This window comes from Gadus morhua, chromosome 16, assembly GCF_902167405.1.
Source record: "Gadus morhua chromosome 16, gadMor3.0, whole genome shotgun sequence".
In the NCBI taxonomy this organism is placed as follows: domain Eukaryota; kingdom Metazoa; phylum Chordata; class Actinopteri; order Gadiformes; family Gadidae; genus Gadus; species Gadus morhua.
In genome coordinates this window covers 22,504,135-22,523,489 of record NC_044063.1, presented here as the reverse complement: position 1 = coordinate 22,523,489, position 19,355 = coordinate 22,504,135, and the positions used below count along the sequence as shown (strand labels likewise).

At 48.4% G+C, this 19,355-nt stretch overlaps 1 protein-coding gene across 14 annotated transcripts in view; it reads left to right on the top strand.

The window, feature by feature from the left end:
• phldb1b (pleckstrin homology-like domain, family B, member 1b) overlaps nt 1-19,355 on the top strand; it is a 66,103-nt gene that overhangs the window by 38,856 nt on the left and 7,892 nt on the right. For 8 of the 14 annotated variants that reach the window (XM_030380541.1, XM_030380540.1, XM_030380544.1 and 5 more), the window contains 12 exons: nt 7,035-7,343; nt 8,333-8,497; nt 9,482-9,619; nt 10,465-10,596; nt 11,447-11,602; nt 12,520-12,630; nt 13,388-13,477; nt 14,039-14,200; nt 14,412-14,549; nt 17,202-17,318; nt 18,482-18,584; nt 18,874-18,918. In XM_030380541.1, the coding sequence (XP_030236401.1) occupies nt 7,035-7,343; nt 8,333-8,497; nt 9,482-9,619; nt 10,465-10,596; nt 11,447-11,602; nt 12,520-12,630; nt 13,388-13,477; nt 14,039-14,200; nt 14,412-14,549; nt 17,202-17,318; nt 18,482-18,584; nt 18,874-18,918 (1,666 nt within the window). The remainder of the gene's footprint in view (nt 1-7,034; nt 7,344-8,332; nt 8,498-9,481; nt 9,620-10,464; nt 10,597-11,446; nt 11,603-12,519; nt 12,631-13,387; nt 13,478-14,038; nt 14,201-14,411; nt 14,550-17,201; nt 17,319-18,481; nt 18,585-18,873; nt 18,919-19,355) is intronic. The other 6 variants (XM_030380539.1, XM_030380545.1, XM_030380542.1 and 3 more) reach the window with 6 other exon arrangements.

Here is a 19,355-nt window from a genome sequence, read left to right as displayed (position 1 = left end):
TTGGAACCCACCGGCAAGCACATCCCACATCAGGAAGTCCCCACACCTGCTGGAACCCAGGACTACTCCCCTTTTAAAGCCACACCCCCTTCAGCTCTCTCTTGCGTTCTTCCCCCCCCCCCCCCCCCCCCCCACCAAAGCATTGACATAGTTGTAAAACACACCTTACGTTCCAACTGAATCTGGGCCCAGTGAACTTTCACACAAGGAGCCGCAGCCATAAACACACCCCAGTGTCGTTCACACTGCCGGGGCAGCACCTTCTCCTATGGACCGGCACCAGGGGCCGAGAGGCTGTGGGCCGGCCCCTTTGATCAGAGCGAGCTCAGCCCAGGGGTCAGGACCTGGGGGCCCGGGGTCAGGACCTGGGGGCCCGGGGTCAGGACCTGGGGGCCCGGGGTCAGGACCTGGGGGCCCGCGGTCAGGGCAGGGACCAGGGCCTGGCCAGAGGAAGGCCAGCCGTTCTCAGCAGTTTGGCGTCGCTCATGAAGGTAACTTTACTGGCTGCTTCCACTGCTCTATCCAGAGGGATTCCTGGGACACTCTGCCTTGTTAGGAGGTGCTAAGGCGGCTGCAGGTTGTGTATGTGTATACCTATATCTACCACGTATCTATCACAGTGCGCTGCGCTTTATCACCGGTTGTGACTTTGTAGTTCCTCTGCCCCTCTGGTCACTTTGACTACAGTTATTACAGAACATTGTTACATTAGCTCAACCCATTGTTCACAAACAATAAAATTGGTTTCTCTGCATCCAAATAGAAACTGATTGAATCGATCCTTCATTCCTAAATGCGTGCCAGCGATATAAATTGCTTGGCTAAGAGTATAGTAGTTTGTCTGGTCTCAGCTTTATTTCTTGGTCTACGACGTAGAGACCAAGGGTTGAACTGCAGGCGTGGAAAGTAAACATCTGCTTTGTTTGTTTAAGAAATCATAACTACTATTGTTGCAGTCCACCATTCAAAAGGTCCTTCAAAGTAGTATTCTGGCTGCACAGAGCGATTCGCTACTGCGTGTTTTGTCATGTAGCTCTCAGATCAATGTGGATTCATTGAATAGATAGACAAGAGCAGCAGCAGCCCTCCTCTCTGTAGAGTCGGAGAGGGCAGAGACTAAACAAGAGCTCATAAAACATGAGCTTCCAGGTTGGTCTGGTCCTTATCGATCAAATTATCCTGCTTGGAAACCATTGTTTTGGTCGGAGTGTCCTGAGAGATGCCCTCAGGGACTGTGGCCATCCACCGAAAGGTCTGTGAGGGCGAGCAACCACATTTGATTAGTTAGATGCATTTTGGGGGTTCTTTTAAGCCATGAAATAATCAAAAAAGTGACTTTGGATTGTGGGTTCATATTAGAGCCTTATGGTTGAACTGAGATGGGGAAGAAATGCAAATTGAAGAAAAGTTGTGTAAGATGTTCCAGAAATAATTGAAGCCTTTGAGCCTCTGGGCTGTCAGCATGGCCTTTGTCTGACAGCTGGGGAGCTGCTGTCTACCTGGCACTGGGTACATTGACCCAGTCTGTTAGCCCTGTCTGCAGTCTGCCAGACAGACAGACTCATGAATAATCATCCACTGCAGGAGGAACAACACAAAGCAAGGGTGCATGCCATTATGAGGGGTTGTTGACTTATGCACACCAGCTTCCAGATTCAGGAGGATTTTATTCTACACCTCAGCACCTTTTTAAGACCACTGTCTAGTTCGATTAACGAGGTGCAGTGGCAGCCCAGGCATGTGCATTCCTAATTGACTAATTATCTCAACCACTTCGAACCTAAGCAGAGCATTTCCTGCTGCTAATCAGCAATCGTCTCTGATATCTTGGGATGTTGAAAAGGGCTGTGTTGGTGATCTGTGGAAGATAATCCTGGGGTCTTACATCTGGAGAACAGGAGGCCTCCGGGGCTGAAAGGGCCCTATAGGCGGGCCATTTGGGGCCCGTGCATGCTTCCTAAAGGAGGTGGCATAGAAACCGCATCACCAGTGCCAAGTGGAGATCAGTTCTTGGTTAGCTCCGAGGACCAGCGTGACGGACGAGGGCTCACTCTGTTCCTCAGCAGAGCTCTGCGTCGCCTTTTGATAAAGAAGAAGATTTAAACCAGTCATGCTGCTTTCTGAGAGATATTCTCCCCTTCTCCACTGGGAACAAGCCCAAAACCTCTCAGGATTAAATCCCATCAAAAGGGTGCTCATGTGTTTCTCTAACCCATCTCCAAACATGGACGCAAGATGTTTGTCATTCCCCGAAATAAAAACAGACAAACATTTCTTTGGATAATTACTTTTCAACTTTAGGATCCATGGTTTGTGGTTTGGATTTGTATACTATTACAACATTTGATGAGGAAATTCAAGTTTGATTGATTGATTGATTGATTGATATTTGCACATGCACTGCCAGGCATGTGATGGATGGAGGGAGGGGCAAAACATTGCAAACACCACAAGATGGTTATTGTGAGACGTGAAGGGCACATGATGTCAACCAACAAGGACGTGCCCTCCAAGGACCCAGTCTACTCCCTAGGAAGGCCTAAATCCAGACCCTTTCTTCCACCAAGCCAGGATTTATAAAGAACATAAAGAACTAATGTGGTTGGGATTGAAATGAGCTGCCGGACAGTACTTTGTTTAAATTAATCTTGGTTTGTGTAGTCTGAACCCTCACACTTTATGGCCTACTAATTTCACTTGCTTGGCATATTGCAAAATAAAGTTGTTGAATGAAGATTTATGTGTGTGTGTGTGTGTGTGTGCCCTGATATCTCCAAATTGTGACTTACTTTTGGCCTTATGCCCCCCAGGCGTCTTATGGAGCTGCTGCTTCAGCGAGAGTTTCAGCGGTTTGAAGCTCTGTTATTACTATTCAGCTGCTGACTAGCCATCTGCACATCGTCTTTAAACCACACCTCAGTATGAGAGTGGCTGTGTGCTGCTTAGCGGTATGTTTCACTGATTGTGCCTTTTAAATGGGGCTTTTGAAAGTGTTGTGTTAGTTTTCATAGGAGTGGGATAATTAGGATCAACACCACGACTACAATGCATCCAGATCCCACCACCAGCATCGTTATTCTTGCGGGAGTCTTTTTCAATGTGCAGGTGTGAGCATGATGCCAGATACATGTTTGCACATGTGTGATTCATCATTGCAGTATTCATACTTCTTCGTATTTAAATGCAATATCTTATGAATTAATGATTTTCCATTGAGCCCATTGAAGCAGGTATTCGGTAAAGCAGCTCAGTTTCAGTTAATCATTGTTTGAGATATCTGCTTCCCAGATAAATGGGAAGCAGAGAAAGAAGTCTGCTGGTCAGTCCTTCGACCAGTACATTGAAAACACAACTTGATAACGATCCCTTGCATTTTCACTTTTCCAGTCAGCTTAAGGGGCTGGCTTGGTGGGGGACTAGGGAGGTGCAGGTTCACTAGGGAGGTGCAGGTTCACTAGGGAGGTGCAGGTTCGCTAGGAAGGTGCAGATTCACTAGGAAGGTGCAGGTTCGCTAGGGAGGTGCAGGTTCGCTAGGGAGTTGGAGATTCGCTAGGAAGGTGCAGATTCGCTAGGAAGGTGCAGGTTCGCTAGGGAGGTGCAGGTTCGCTAGGAAGGTGCAGGTTCGCTAGGGAGGTGCAGGTTCACTAGGGAGGTGGAGTTTCACTATGGAGGTGCAGGTTCACTAGGGAGGTGCAGGTTCGCTAGGGAGGTGGAGTTTCCCTAGGGAGGTGCAGGTTCACTAGGGAGGTGCAGGTTCGCTAGGGAGGTGGAGTTTCCCTAGGGAGGTGCAGGTTCACTAGGGAGGTGCAGGTTCGCTAGGGAGGTGGAGGCTCCCTCAGGCCCCTAGTGGGGGACTAGGGAGGTGCAGGTTCACTAGGGAGGTGCTGGTTCGCTAGGGAAGTGGAGGCTCCTCAGGCCCCTAGTGGGGGACTAGGGAGGTGCAGTTGGGCTGGTTTGGCAGCTAGAGCCAGGATCAGTCCATTGGTCACAGCTACTTTGTTTCATGTGAATTGGGACGTCTCCGGGCACGTCGGGATCAGACTCACCTGCATCATGAGTTTGATATTTATGTCATACTGATCAGACTCACCCTCATTAGAGTGATACTCGGGTCATACTGATCAGACTCATCCTCATGAGAGTGATACTCATGTCATACGTAAACGGGAGGTAAAAAGGGGGTGAACAGGAGTTAAACAGCGGGGAAAACTGGCGGTAAACGGGAGGTAAACGGGAGGCGAACGGGTGGTGAATGGGAGGTAAACAGGAAGTAAATGGGAGGTAAACAGGAGTTAAACAGGGATAATAAGGAGCCGTTTACAGCCCTGGGCTACAAAGCACTTTACTGTTACCTTTTGAAGCTATATGGCTATATAGACGCCGGGGCATCTGACAACCCTAGGCTGATTGGCTGAGATGTTTATTGGGTCTGCTTCAACAGTTAACAAGAACACACTGTGTCCTGCAGCGCCTCAGTCCTCTCTGTGGAAACTCTCTAAGGGGACCAGCTCACCATGTGTCCAGGTCCCAGGAATGTAACGACCAAAACAAGGGGACCACTTTCCCTGGTCCGTCTCACCACTCACTGGAGACTCACAAAACAACCGACTGGAGAGAGCTGGCGCTGACGCTCGCTAATGAAGCTCCTGGAACACATGGGAGCGTGTCGGCGCGGGGACTTTGATCGAAACTAACGCCAGCCCGATTTGAAGGCCCCATCTGGTGCCGAAGTAGATTTATGCTGCGCCCAAATACATCAAGAAAGATAATTCATAGCATAAAATGTGTGGATTCTTCCCACAAGCAGTTCCTAGTGTAGCCGATAAGTGTGCCGAGAGCTTCTGTGGGGGCCTGTCAGCGTGTGGTTTAGGGATGCGCAGCACCATGTTTGTGACTAAATGGTGTGTTGTTTGTGTCTGCGCGTGGGGCATGTCTGTGAGCAGCTGGTGACTTCCCAGCCCGACGTTTGAAGCCTCTTTGCCTCTTTTTTGCTTTTTTGTGTAACCATTGTCATAGTAACACCACTGTAACTAACGCTGGGTTCAGGACAAGGATGGGGTCACTGAGGGGTTCAGGATCATGCTGACGGGTCATGGGGTCACTGAGGGGTTCAGGACCAGGATGGGGGTCATGGGGTCACTGAGGTGTTCAGGATCAGGATGGGGGTCATGGGGTCATTTTGGGGGTTCCCACCACAGTCTGCTGCTGTTCCAGAAGATGGAAGTCATATTATATTGATAACCGGAGGTGACTCTAATATACAGTTGAGTGTAGTAGTTGTAGTTCACAACATGCCCCAGTGTGGCTGCTTGTGTTTGAAGACACTTTAAATCACAATTCATGCAATGTTCATACCATATTGCGTCTCTATAAATATTGGATAACGATATTTTAAGCAATTATTGCAATGTAATATTTAGTGTGGTTCAACACAGTGTTCTACAGCCCTGCCAGGATGTCTGATGATGTTTGAACAGAAGAGAGTTGAGGCAGAATGCCTGTTAGAGGATACTCTACAGCAGCCCTTTGCTGGACAGTTCAACCATCCCTTTGGCTTGCGCTAAGATAACGTTGACACTTGTGTCTTACATGGCCAAAAGGACTGTCATAACAAGTGACAAGTATTGTGGAAACAAAGAACCCTGATTCTAGCATGAATCACATCTTCCTCCCCCATCCCTAGCTAATATCGGTCTTAATAATTGCCCATCAAAATCCATGTCACGCAGAGCTGGGTTCCACAAAGGGCTTTGTTAAAGGTTCATCAAAGTCAACGTTCTACTAGCTCAATTAAGGCACCATGAAACTATCGAGTAGTTTCAAAGTGTTGCGATGGAGTTGTCCTAGAGTTGTAGAGCTTCTGAACGTTACGCCCCCCCCCCCCCCACACACACACACACACACACACACACACACACACACACACACACACACACACACACACACACACACACACACACACACACACACACACACACACACACACAACACACACACACACACACACACACACACACACACATCCCCCCTCCCTGGCCCCAGGCTTCTCTCACATCTCTGCTCCTCTCCCCGGTACCAGGGCGTGTTCTACTGATAAACAGTCCTTTCTGCTCCCTCATTAACCTCCTCTGTGTGGCCATCTGAACCAAGGACTCTCTTTGTAATTCAGTGTTTATATTAATATTAGTATTAGGGATACACAGATTACCTTTTCTAAGGCCAAAACCAATCGTTGATCTTTTGAATGTGGGATCAGCCAATCCGATACCGATCACCCATTCGGTTTTATAGTGAGATATATATTTATATATATATAGGCACAGATATTAATCAGAGTATTCTCCTGATGATCACTATGTTCCGACTATATAAGGGCTCTTAGTTTGCACCTTCAAAGCGCTGCGTAATATGAAAGCTACTGTTTTTATTTATTTTTGTTCAGACCGGGGTTCCAGCTGAGGTCAGGAAGTCCAGCATCAACATAGCTTTGTTTTGCTTCTCATCGTAGAAACCACAGTATGTTAAGATGTCGTTACGGTGGCTGTTGACAGGGAGCACGCTGGGCTGGAAGCTAACTCTCATTGATGCAGGATGCCCACTGTTTGTCCAAAAATGCATAAGAGCAAGTCACGTGACCTCGGTCTCTTTGGATGAGCATAATCCATCTTCCCAATTGATTTTCATAGTTTTTTTATCGAAAGCGACCTGCAAAGGAGGTTGAATACAATATGACAAATGACTGATTGCAATCAATATTGCGGACAGCAATCGTTGCTTTCTTTGCTCCCTCATTGCTCATATTTTATCGAATGTCCTTTCATGTTGTCACACCCAGAGCCTTAAGAAGGAACCTCTCAGTTCTGTCTCCTCCATCTCCAAACCACTTGAGGGAGTTCTCCTTTTATAATGCTCTTCAGCACTCAGGGGCTTCTGCCGTCATGGAGTCCCATTGGACCGCAGCCTTTGAACCCTGTGCCGCCCTGACTCTACCTCCTCCTCCCCCCCTCCCCCCCTCCCCCTCTCCCCCTCCCTAGGAGCGCCAGCGCCTGGAGACCATCCTCAACCTGTGTGCAGAGTACAACAAAGGCGACGACTACGACGGGCCCCTGGAGGCCCCGACGGCCCCGGGCGGTTCCGGGATGAGGGCGGGCGTCCCCAGCGGAGACGGCTCCGCCCACCGGGGCGCGGCCTCCGTCGGCGCCGGCTCCACGCCCGCCATGGCGCTGATGACGCCCATGGCCCCGGGGTCACACCTGGCCTACAATGGCAGGCCGCGGGCGGGGAGGGAGGAGGAGAACCTGAGGGAGGAGGAGAGCAGCAGCACCGAGAGCACGCATCAGGAGGTGAGGAGGAGGGGGAGGGAGGGAGGGAGGAGGGGGAGGAGGGGGAGGAGGGGGAGGAGGAGAACCTGAGGGAGGAGGAGAGCAGCAGCACCGAGAGCACGCATCAGGAGGTGAGGAGGAGGGGGAGGGAGGGAGGGAGGAGGAGGAGGAGGAGGAGGAGGGGGAGGTGGAGGAGAGGGAGGAGGAGGAGGAGGAGGAGGAGGAGGAGGGAGGTGGAGGAGGGAGGAGGAGGAGGAGGAGGAGGAGGAGGAGGAGAACCTGAGGGAGGAGGAGAGCAGCAGCATGACGTCCAGTATGCACTTACCCAAAGACAGTGAAAAAGGCCCAGCTATCTCCAGCAACAACTTGTCCAACCAGCTCATTAATGTGATGAAGCTATCAATAAAGTTGCCTCAGTTTGTTTGTCCACGGAGGCTTTAACTTGTTCAGCGCTGGCTGCAGTGCGTACACACATTGGAAAACGATTTATTCGACCTTGGGAGATCCTCGGTAGTACAGACTTAATTCAGTCGGTACCCTGAAAAGTTCGCAACCCTTCCTATTAGTTCGTAGATTTGAAATCTCTGCCAACACTGTGCAGTAGGAGGGCAACAGTGTTCACCTATGTCTCTGTTCTGCAACTCAATTCATGTTGCTTTACTTATTTTATCAAAGTTTATTTACTGTATTTGTATCTATATATCAATGCACTTCATCCGCACCTTCTCTCTCTTCTGAAAGTCTGTCTGACTGTGTGTGTGTGTGTGTGTGTGTGTGTGTGTGTGTGTGTGTGTGTGTGTGTGTGTGTGTGTGTGTGTGTGTGTGTGTGTGTGTGTGTGTGTGTGTGTGTGTGTGTGTGTGTGTGTGTTTCAGTGTTTCTGTATCTCTCTCTCCCCCTTATCATTTCTCTCGGTCGTGCTATCTCCATTTACAATCTCTCCCCTCCCTCCCTCCCTCCCTCCCTCCCTCCCTCCCTCCCTCCCTCCCTCCCTCCCTCCCTCCCCTCCTAGCAGGAGGCCCCTGCGGGGCGGGAGGAGCTGGTGTACCGGGAGGAGGAGCGTCTGGAGGTGCTGTCCCGGGTGGAGGATGAGCGTCTCCAGGTGCTGTCCCGGGTGGATGAGCTCAAGGCGCGGCTGACAGAGCTGGAGCAGCAGCTCCAGGAGGCCCGACAAGAGGTCAGCCTGCTGCCTCCTCCGTCTCCTCACATCCTCAGACACATCACATCATACAGCTTGACGTAATGCTATAGTCCACACGGTTAGAAAAACTGCTTCAACAAGTAAAGCAAAACGCACAACGTATACTACATGAATACTAATCCAGGCCTACGTGTAGTTCATGACATTCATCTTTTTAGGCAGCCAGGCCAGTGCTCAGGCTGCTGGCCGCTACTGTTGGAGAGTGCATAGGATGGATGTCTGTCTGTCTGTCTGTCTGTTTCTCTCTCTCTCTCTATCTCTCTCTCTCTCTCTCTCTCTCTCTCTCTCTCTCTCTCTCTCTCTCTCTCTCTCTCTCTGTCTGTCTGTCTGTCTGTCTGTCTGTCTGTCTGTCTGTCTGTCTGTCTGTCTGTCTGTCTGTCTGTCTGTCTGTCTGTCTGTCTGTCTGTCTGTCTGTCTGTCTGTCTGTCTCTCTCTCTGTTTACCTCTCTCTCTGTCTCTCTCTCTGTCTCTCTCTCTGTCTCTCTCTCTCTCTCTCTCTCTGTTTACCTCTCTCTCTCTCTGTTTACCTCTCTCTCTCTCTCTCTGTCTCTCTCTCTCTGTTTACCTCTCTCTCTCTCTGTTTACCTCTCTCTCTCTCTCTCTGTCTCTCTCTCTCTCTCCCTGTTTACCTCTCTCTGTCTCTCTCTCTCTCTCTCTCTCCCTCTCTCTCTCTCCCTGTTTACCTCTCTCTCTCTCTGTCTGTCTGTCTGTCTGTCTCTCTCTCTGTCTCTGTCTCTGTCCCTTTGTCTCTGTCTCTGTCTCTGTCTCTGTCTCTGTCTCTCTCTGTCTCTCTCTCTCTCTCTGTGTTTACCTCTCTCTGTCTCACTCTCACTCTCTACTGTTGGAGAGTGTATAGGAAGGAGGATTCTAATGCAGCGGTATCTACCGTACGCTGAGCTGCGTTCAGGACATTCAAGGTGTTTGTCAAACCCCTGACAGAGAGCCGTCTCCCCCCTGCAGGCGGAGATGGAGCGTGCCCTGCTGCAGGGCGAGCGGCAGGCGGAGCTGGACCAGATGGAAGCGGAGTCAGATGTCATCACACAGCTCCAGCGCAAGCTGGACGAGCTGGAGAACGCCGTGCAGAGAGAGAAGGACGAGGTGAGGCGGCGTGGAGGAACACTCGTGGTGTTATCCCTGGTGTTATCCCTGGTGTTATTCCTGGTGTTATCCCGGTGTTATTCCCGGTGTTATTCCTGGTGTGATCCCTGGTGTGATCCCTGGTGTTATCCCTGGTGTGATCCCTGGTTTTTCCCTGGTATTTCCCCCCTGGTATTTCCCCCCTGGTATTTCCCTGGTATTATTATTACTGGCTGAGCAATGTGTTATGGTGCGCTCCCTATATGGCTTTCATTTGCTTATCCAATTTCGGAGTTGTATGATTGTGTTTTTCAAATTCAACGTTGTCCGATCATCACTCCCTCTTCATCCTCAAAGTGCTCTTAAAATTGGAAATCGCTGCGTCTGAGCTTTGTTTTTCGAAACGCAGAGCAGGATACCTACTGCTCGTTTTACACCTAACGCCAATTCTAGCAACTAGGGGACCATATGCAGGCTAGGGGAACTCATATTAATGTTAGAAAACCTCATAAAGTAAGTTTTCATGCCATGGGACCTTTAAATGAACCTCCATCTCTCTTGGTTTTCTTTCTCACTGGTTTTCAGGTTGGTTTGAACTCTGCTCCTATATGTCTCTTTCTCAGTATGTCTCTCTACCAACAACTAACCAGCGTCCGCTTAACCACCTTAATCGCTACTAGCTCTTCCCTCTGAAACAGGGCAACATTCTAGAGGCCATCCCTGTCTCTGCTTGACTTTGCTCACCACACGTTCCACATGAGCGATGGGGAGTCTGAGTGTGTGTGTTTGTCTGACTGAATTTCTATGTGTGTGTGTGTGTGTGCGTGTGTGTGCGTGCGTCCGTGGATGTGTGTGTGTGTCTCTAGGAGCGAGCCTGTGTGGAGGTGGAGCGGGCCGCTCTGCAGGCGCTGCAGCGGGGCTACACTGAGCTGCAGGGCCTGCTCCTCCACCAGGGCCCCGGGGCCCGGAGGGACCAGCTGATGGAGCAGCTGAAACGGGTAGGGTGGAGAGGTTTTTTTAGAGCTGCGGATCCGCCAGCTGCTTAGCCCTTGGTGCCAGTCTACCCGTATGCGGGCTGTACCTTTTTGAACCCTTTAGCCAGGCAACACAACATTCAGAGCGCCACGCAGCTTACCTACATGAACACCTACTCATGCACCCCCCACACCCCCCCTCCCTCCTGGAGTCTGCCCACCTAGTGCTAAGCCACTCCCATACAGACAGGCTTTATGGGGAGCATGAATGGCGGTTCTCCCTGGTGGAGCATGTGTTCCCTGCGGCGGGTACAGTTAGCTGTGTGGGCGCGCTGCTCTCCTGTACACAATCCATTTCCGGGGGTTGAGAGTCTGCTGTTGAAACGGGGCCTTTTGGATTCGGTCCAAGCTGGGGGCAGCTTGTTTTTTACATTTGCCACAGCTCCAAGAATGCATAACTGCTCACTAATCAATTAACAAAGACTAGCTCCGTCGTTTTCTCTCCTCTTTTCTCTCCTCTGCCTTTTGCTGTGAGCGTTTCCCGATGTGAGGATAGGTCTTATGCATCGCTCTGTGCCTGTTTAGTCACACCTGACCTCTAAATCATCCCTTGAAAGCCACACGATGAAATATGACATATTCAATCAATGAACAAAATTCGATTGAACAAAGCTCCCTTTTCAGGAGGATGGGTGCTTCAAGGTCTGAGAGACTTTGATTTGGGTGATGTGAGGGTTTGGCTGTGACACATGGTGGGGAAGGACTGAATCTTTATGTATTCATTTATTTATTATATTGTATATTCCTGTGTGAAGTGTCAGCTATACTGATAATGTGCCGGTGTGTGTGTGTGTGTGTGTGTGTGTGTGTTCAGGAAGGGGAGGTGCTGGAGGCAAGCAGCAAGCGGTTTGAGGACCTGGAGTTCCAGCAGCTGGAGAAGGAGAGCAGCCTAGAGGAGGAGAGGGAGCTGGTGGGCCAGCAGCTGCTGCACGAGAGGGCCGACTTCCACCGCAGCTCGGCCCGCAGGAAGGTAGGATCACCACTATCTAGACCTTAACATAGACAGGGTCAGGATAGACTTTAACATGGATTGGGATAGACCTTTACATAGACAGGGTCAGGATAGACTTTAACATGGGATTGGGATAGACCTTTACATAGACAGGGTCAGGATAGACTTTAACATAGATAGGGTCAGGATGGACTTTAACATAGATAGGGTCAGGATAGACTTTAACATAGATAGGGTCAGGATAGACTTTAACATAGATAGGGTCAGGATGGACTTTAACATAGATAGGGTCAGGATAGACTTTAACATAGATAGGGTCAGGATAGGCTAACATAAATAGAGTCAGGATAGACTTTAACATAGATAGGGTCAGGATAGACTAACATAAATAGAGTCAGGATAGACTTTAACATAGATAGGGTCAGGATAGGCTAACATAAATAGAGTCAGGATAGACTTTAACATAGATAGGGTCAGGATAGACTAACATAAATAGAGTCAGGATAGACTTTAACATAGATAGGGTCAAGGTAGACTTACCCTAGATAGAGTCAGGATAGACTTTAACATAGATAGGGTCAGGGTAGACTTTAACCTAGATAGGGTTAGGATGGACTTTAACATAGATAGGGTCAGGATAGACTAACATAAATAGAGTCAGGATAGACTTTAACATAGATAGGGTCAGGATAGACTAACATAACTAGTCAGGATAGACTTTAACATAGATAGGGTCAGGATAGACATAGATAGGGTCAGGATAGACTTTAACATAGATGGGGTCAGGATAGACTTTAACATAGAAGGGGTCAGGATAGACTTTAACATAGATAGGTTCAGGATAGACTTTAACATAGATAGGGTCAGGATAGACTTTAACATAGATAGGGTTGGGGTCCCGGGACAGAAGGTGACCATGTTCCTCTGTTCCCAAGGAGAAGGTGTGTGTTCTGGAGGGCCAGGCCCACCAGCTGGGTCTCCAGGCCTCCCAGGAGTCTGAGAGGATGACCTCGGAGCGGACTCTGGCCCTGCAGATGCTGCAGAAGGTGGGTGCTATGTTTGGCCGTGGGGCTGAAAGCCTTGTCTGACAAGCTCATTACAAGTGCCTGTTTCTATAAACCCCGGGCTATCGTCTGACCGCAACCGTCCTTCCCCAGACTGCTGTTCGGTGCGCCCACCTTGTTTTAATATTCTTTGGTGGTGGTTCAGGTCCAGGCGGCATTTTGGCTGATCTCTATAAACAGATATCACAGTGGATCCAAAGCTGAGTCATTGTCCGATGATAGCCAGTGCCCTCTTGGATTGTTGCTCCGCACACACACGGTTAAACTTGAACATGATTGGTCAATACCACTTGGACTACGAACCAATACCAAAATCTGGTCTTTTTGCCTACAGATTCGGCATCAGATATTTGTTTATAGAGATTCCTGTCGTGCTAATGGTCTGAGTGTCGTGCATTATAATGATGGTAATATTTAGTGTTACAATATAGTCTTAGATGGGTCAGATTTATGACCAGCTCAGATCCTGGAAGGCAGTCAATCAGAATGCCATAGTCTAGGTTAAAATGTATCAATGAAACATTGTTGATTTGGCTATCTGTTAAAAGAAAATCAGTGATATCTCCATGTTGCCAAGCTCAAAGCTATGCGATGCCCCTCATGGAATTCCTTAATATGCAAATGAAGTTGACAATAATCCCCATTCTGATCTGGTTTCTCAGCAGAATCTGTGTTTCAATCTTGCTGGAGGATGTGGACGGCTTCTCTAACTCTTGTCTGCGTTGTATTTATTCCTTAGGAGAAAGAGCGACTCTCGGTTCTGGAGAAGAGATACCACAGTCTGACGGGAGGGCGGACCTTTCCCAAGCCCTGCGGCACCATGAAAGAGGTGAGAGAACGACGGCCGACCGCCAGAGCAAACACTGACCGGCGGTGAGCTGCTTCTGTTAGACGTGTTCAGCGTGTTCATCCGGTGCATTTAGAATTGTGGTGCTGAGTAAACGCTGTGCGATCCTAACCGTTGCGCTGCAATCCGTTCTCCTGCTCTCATTGCTCATCTTCTGATCAACCTCTGAATTCGAGGGGGGTTCTGCCACTGAGGGGGTCTTCGGGGCAGACCACAGGGTTAAAGGGGTCCTCCAGATATAAACCGTCAACTAGCGCCTGCTGTCTTACCCTCAGTCACACACCTTGCTCATTTCCTAAGTCGTCATTGTCCGTCCAGAAGGGGACTTTTGAATTACTTTCCCAAGTCTGTGTCTTTAACCCTCTATTTCTCTTGTTCTCCTTCTGCTCCTCCTTCTGCTCCTCCTTCTGCTCCTCCTTCTGCTCCTCCTTCTGCTACTCCTTCTGCTCCTTCTTCTGCTCGACCTTCTGCTCCTTCTTCTGCTCCTCCTTGCTGCTGTCTCCTTGCTGATGCCCCAACTCCGCCCTCCGCCGGCCTGTGAAGGAGTATGTGACGGTGGGCCAGCTCAGCCAGATGTACGGGATGCCTAAGGTGGAGTCGTCCCCCACCTCTCCTCCCCATCGCCCCCTGCAGGCCAGCGCCGGGGACCGCGTCTTCCCCCGCCTCCCCTCTTTGTACCGCTCCACCCCCTGTCTCTCTATGGAGGTGTGTGTGTGTGTGGTCAGTTTCTGACTGCCCCTTTTAAGACCCTCCTCCTTTTTTCCTTTGAGTCTGGGCCACAATCTGATTCTTGTTTCTGTCCCTCTCTGCTTTGCTTACTTGTTGTGTTCTCTTCTTCTACTCTCCTCCCGTCACGCTTTCCTGTCTTCCACGCGGCACCGTTCTCCTCTTCCTCCTCCTCCTTTTCTACTGTCAGTCGGAGGCCCGTAGGCCAAGCATCCCAATGCTAGATTTAGAGCAGTGGTACCGGGAGGTGATGGCGGCTGGGCAGGCCAACCAGCTCTGTCCTGTACCTCCTCTCTCTGCTAAGTCACTTTCAGGCCACAAGCTACAGGTACACGGGATGAGACTTCCTCCTATTTTCTCCTCCTACTCCTTTTCTCTCTCCCAGTCCTTTCTCTCTCTGTTTCTGCAACTGTACAATACTGACAGCACCTTGCCAGTAAAACATTCAGAGTGTGTGGGTGTGTGTGTGTGTGTGCGTCTTTTTGTGCGTGTATGTCTGCATGTGATTTGGGGATGAAGTGTATTGACTCATTAGGGGGGGGAAAGGGAAGTAACACACACAACACAGTGGATTGGGATTGTAATTATTGTGTAGACATGGTGGTGTAATTAACGTAGAGGAAATGAAAGGAACAGATATGAAAGGGCATTGTCCCAAGTGTGTGTGTGTGTGTGTGTGTGTGTGTGTGTGTGTGTGTGTGTGTGTGTGTGTGTGTGTGTGTGTGTGTGTGTGTGTGTTAAGCATAGCTTTAACTAGTGATCACCCGATATATCGGCCGATATTTGCGTTTTTTACGTGTATCGGTATCGGCAGATTGTCGATTAAAAAATTGCCGTGATTTACAGACTGATTTTTTTTTTAATTGACACATGGTAACAGTTGTTATCATCATTGTGTCATTTTTATGATGTAAATTGAGGGGGGCTTAGCCTGGAAATCCAGGACCACATCTAGAACACTAGGGTCTGGCAACGAGTACTGATAATGGCCCAACTCGAGGGGCGGCACCAAGCATGCATTTGAAAATATCACTGGATAACACACATTGGATAACACTACAACCACTCAGAAGAATACAGGGGGTAACGTATCAAGACCAGTGGAGCTAACCAATAGATAAGACTCTTGCCGTATCCGGTCGGTAAACAGCAACGCTTTTGGCCCGCCTATATTGATACATCGATGGGATTGATTAATGTTCTGGGCCAGGGGAGGCTAAGAATGTACACGAGTATATAGCTCGTTCCCAGAGTGACTCGCTGAGCAAATTCAAATTGTGCTCTCGCGAGAACTCTGGATTTCCAGGGTATTATCGGCTCTAAATATCGGCTTAAGAAAATCGGTATCGGCGTATCAGTTATCGGCTAAGGCTGATGAAAAAAAAATCGGTATCGGTATCGGCCCTAAAAAAATCTGTGTCGGTCGAACCACCTTGTATGAGCTTAAGTTGCATCTTGTGGATTAGATCTCTGTGTTTGTGAGAGCACAAGTTTAGTGATGACATTGTCCCTTGTCGAGGTGCATGATATTAGTTCATGTCCAGCCTCTGATGGAGTGTAGCATCTCCCGTAGCTGTATCTTTGCTTTGGCCAATCCAAGTTCGACCAAACCTCCCTGGCCAGGTTGATTTCTCCAACACGCCCACAAACTAACAAATGCAAACCATTGAAAAGGCGCTGGCCGGGGCAGACCTTATGATCCTGTGGTCTGAGCCAATACGTCCTTCAACATCGTAGCAGTAACATCGTCGAGGTCTGAGCCAACACCTCCTTCGACATCGTATAGTAGTAACATCGTCGAGGTCTGAGCCAACACCTCCTTCAACATCGGTAGTATGCTCAAGTGCAACTCGCAAAGGATGTTTACCTGTTCAAATAACTTTATTTTTAAATATAAAGTTTTGATGCATTGCTGGTTTTTAAGAGGATTTTTTTTTTTATAATTTATATTCCAAAAGCTTTATCTGTACGTCGTGAATAGAATATTATTTGATGGGGTTTAAACATCGATCTTGTTGTTTTCTCCTATTCAAGCTATTGCATTGCAGCCAACTAACAAAACAGAAACAGAAACGTATGACCTATTTAGCAGACCTTATAAATTATGACCTCTCAACGTAGCTCATTACATGATGAGTCCCACTCGAAGCTGAGCTAAAATTATCCGCAACCAATCCTTGTTTCCAACCTACACCCTATTTCTGATAGTTATGGGTCTAAGGGATTAACGCGGACAACAAGGTTTGAAATTGGTATTGAGTGAGCCTAAACTGTGAAAAAAGGATGCAGGTCAATCCTTTGGGGCGATTAGACCCAGTCAACGTACGTCCTCTAAAATTGCTTGTTGATCCTATCATCCTGGAAAGGATCCCTACAGAGAAATAAAACCTATTTCTTTAACTTTCGCCTGAGGCCTGTTCTGTGTTTGTTGTCTCGCTCAAGGATAAGTCTCGCGAGAGTTGAGTTGTATCAGGATCGGTGGAAATGTGAGTGAGAGCTGGAGAGAGGAATGTTTGTTGTGGTGGATTACAGAAAGCATAGCTTTGTGCTATCTAAAGGTTCTGGGGAGGGAGAGTTGAGATTGAAATCATCATAGGGACACCTCCTTAAGTGAGACTTGCTCGGACACAACAACAAAGGTTTGAAAAACAGGTTGTATTGACGTAGTGGTCCTTTCCATGAAGCTGGAATATAATAGGAGTCTGTCAGTGGCAGAAACAAGCAAGCTCTTTAAGAGGACGGCAGCATGTTACTGCAGATTACAGCTGCAACGTTCTCACTCAGTACTGGACACATCTCAGAAAGCGTGGTCAGTCCTTAGACCCTAATTGATCGGACCAAGGGTCCATGTTGAAAAATCCTGAAGTTCTCGTTGAACATCATCTCACTTTCTCTTGATCCATGAGATCTGAACGTTGTAAAAGGTTTCTGACTTTGCCTCAGCGGTTCCAGCTGACCTCCTCTTGCTCTTCGTTGTCAGGTGTTTCGCTCAAAGCAGGACACTGACGTGGGACTGTCCGTTCACCAGATTACAGCTGGCTCTCCGTCCCTGCTCCGCCACGGCCATGCAACGCTCGGCCGAAACTCATCCTCCAAGGTTAGTTTGATGAAGACTAAACTCATCCTCCGAGGTTAGTTTGATGAAGACTAAACTCATCCTCCGAGGTTAGTTTGATGAAGACTAAACTCATCCTCCAAGGTTAGTTTGATGAAGACTAAACTCATCCTCCGAGGTTAGTTTGATGAAGACTAAACTCATCCTCCGAGGTTAGTTTGATGAAGACTAAACTCATCCTCCGAGGTTAGTTTGATGAAGACTAAACTCATCCTCCAAGGTTAGTTTGTTGAAGACTAAACTCATCCTCCGAGGTTAGTTTGATGAAGACTAAACTCATACTCCAAGGTTAGTTTGATGAAGACTAAACTCATCCTCCAAGGTTAGTTTGTTGAAGACTAAACTCATCCTCCAAGGTTAGTTTGATGAAGACTAAACTCATCCTCCAAGGTTAGTTTGTTGAAGACTAAACTCATCCTCCGAGGTTAGTTTGATGAAGACTAAACTCATCCTCCAAGGTTAGTTTGATGAAGACTAAACTCATCCTCTAAGGTTAGTTTGAGGACTAAACTCATCCTCCAAGGTTAGTTTGTTGAAGACTAAACTCATCCTCCAAGGTTAGTTTGAGGACTAAACTCATCCTCCAAGGTTAGTTTGAGGATTCAACTCATCCTCCAAGGTTAGTTTGAGGACTAAACTCATTCTCCAAGGTTAGTTTGAGGACTAAACTCATCCTTCAAGGTTAGTTTGAGGACTAAACTCACCCTCCAAGGTTAGTTTGAGGACTAAACTCATCCTCCAAGGTTAGTTTGATGAAGACTCAACAGTTGTGTGGTTGCCTTTATTAGTATGAAGTAGTTCTTTACTACTTGTAGGCATTGGGTTAAGTAGGTACTTTGATAATGTGATATTTGCTGTGACTGTTGGGCACTACCACTCATACAAAGAAAGAAGGAGCCGTTATTTCTAATTGGTATGTATGATGCTACTCTGCACTCTCTGCCGGTGTTGTTAACTACTACTACTGTTGTTAACTGTTCACTAGCCAATCCGATAGCGATTGTTTGCTGGGATTGATGGCAGCCTCTATTGGAACTGGCTTGTTATAAATACAAAATGGGAACCCAAAACAAGTGAGCATGTAAACGCCCACTCCTATGTATGTTTTTAGTGGTTTAACTTGTGGTAATCCTTGTGTCCCACAGAGTCCCCTTCTGGGGGCCAACAGCACCGGCAGTCTGCCCCGGAACCTGGCCGCCACGCTGCAGGACATAGAGAACAAGAGGCAGCTCGCCCTGCAGCAGAAAGGTGACTGCACACCTCCTCCACCTCCTCCACCACTTCCTACTGTACCACACACCTCCTCCTTCTCCTCCTCCTTTACCCCACCACCATCTCCTCCTCCTCCTCCTCTTCCTCCTCCTCCTGTACCACTCTCCGAGAGAAATGTGGTTTAGATTGGAACAGAGGCTTCACAGACCCATGTTGTTTTCAGAAGGCCGTGTTTGTCCTCAATTTCTATTTGTCTCGTCCTTCCTCCCCCCACCTCTGTGTGGCTGTGTGTTCCTCCTATCTGGACACGTCTCTGTGTCCTCAGAGTCCCAGAGGCCTGGTGTACACTCCGTGGCGGAAGCCCCAGAAGGTAGCACTTGTTTATTTAGTTTTTTTACACTGAGATTGGTACTCTCTTTTATTCTCTTTTATTCAGCATCTCTTTCATCCCTTCTGCCATCTCTGCTCTTTGTCTGTCTCCCTCTCCATCCATCCGCCTGCTCTCTGATGTTCCCTTTATGTCTGCTTGGGCCTTCAAATGAAATCACGCTCCTCTAGTATTCTGTTTTTTGGGAGAATCAATATTGCATGTTCAGCGCTACAGTGCAACGTTTTTTAGTTTGTACAAATATTTTGGCTCCAGCATTCTAAGGGTTTGATGATGTGCGATAAAGGGGCCCTCTCCACAGCCCTCGTTAAGGGTTTGATGATGTGTGATACAGGGGCCCTTCACAGCCCTCATTGTTAAGGGTTTACTGATGTGTGATACAGGGGCCATCTCCACAGCCCCCATGGTTAGGAGGGGAC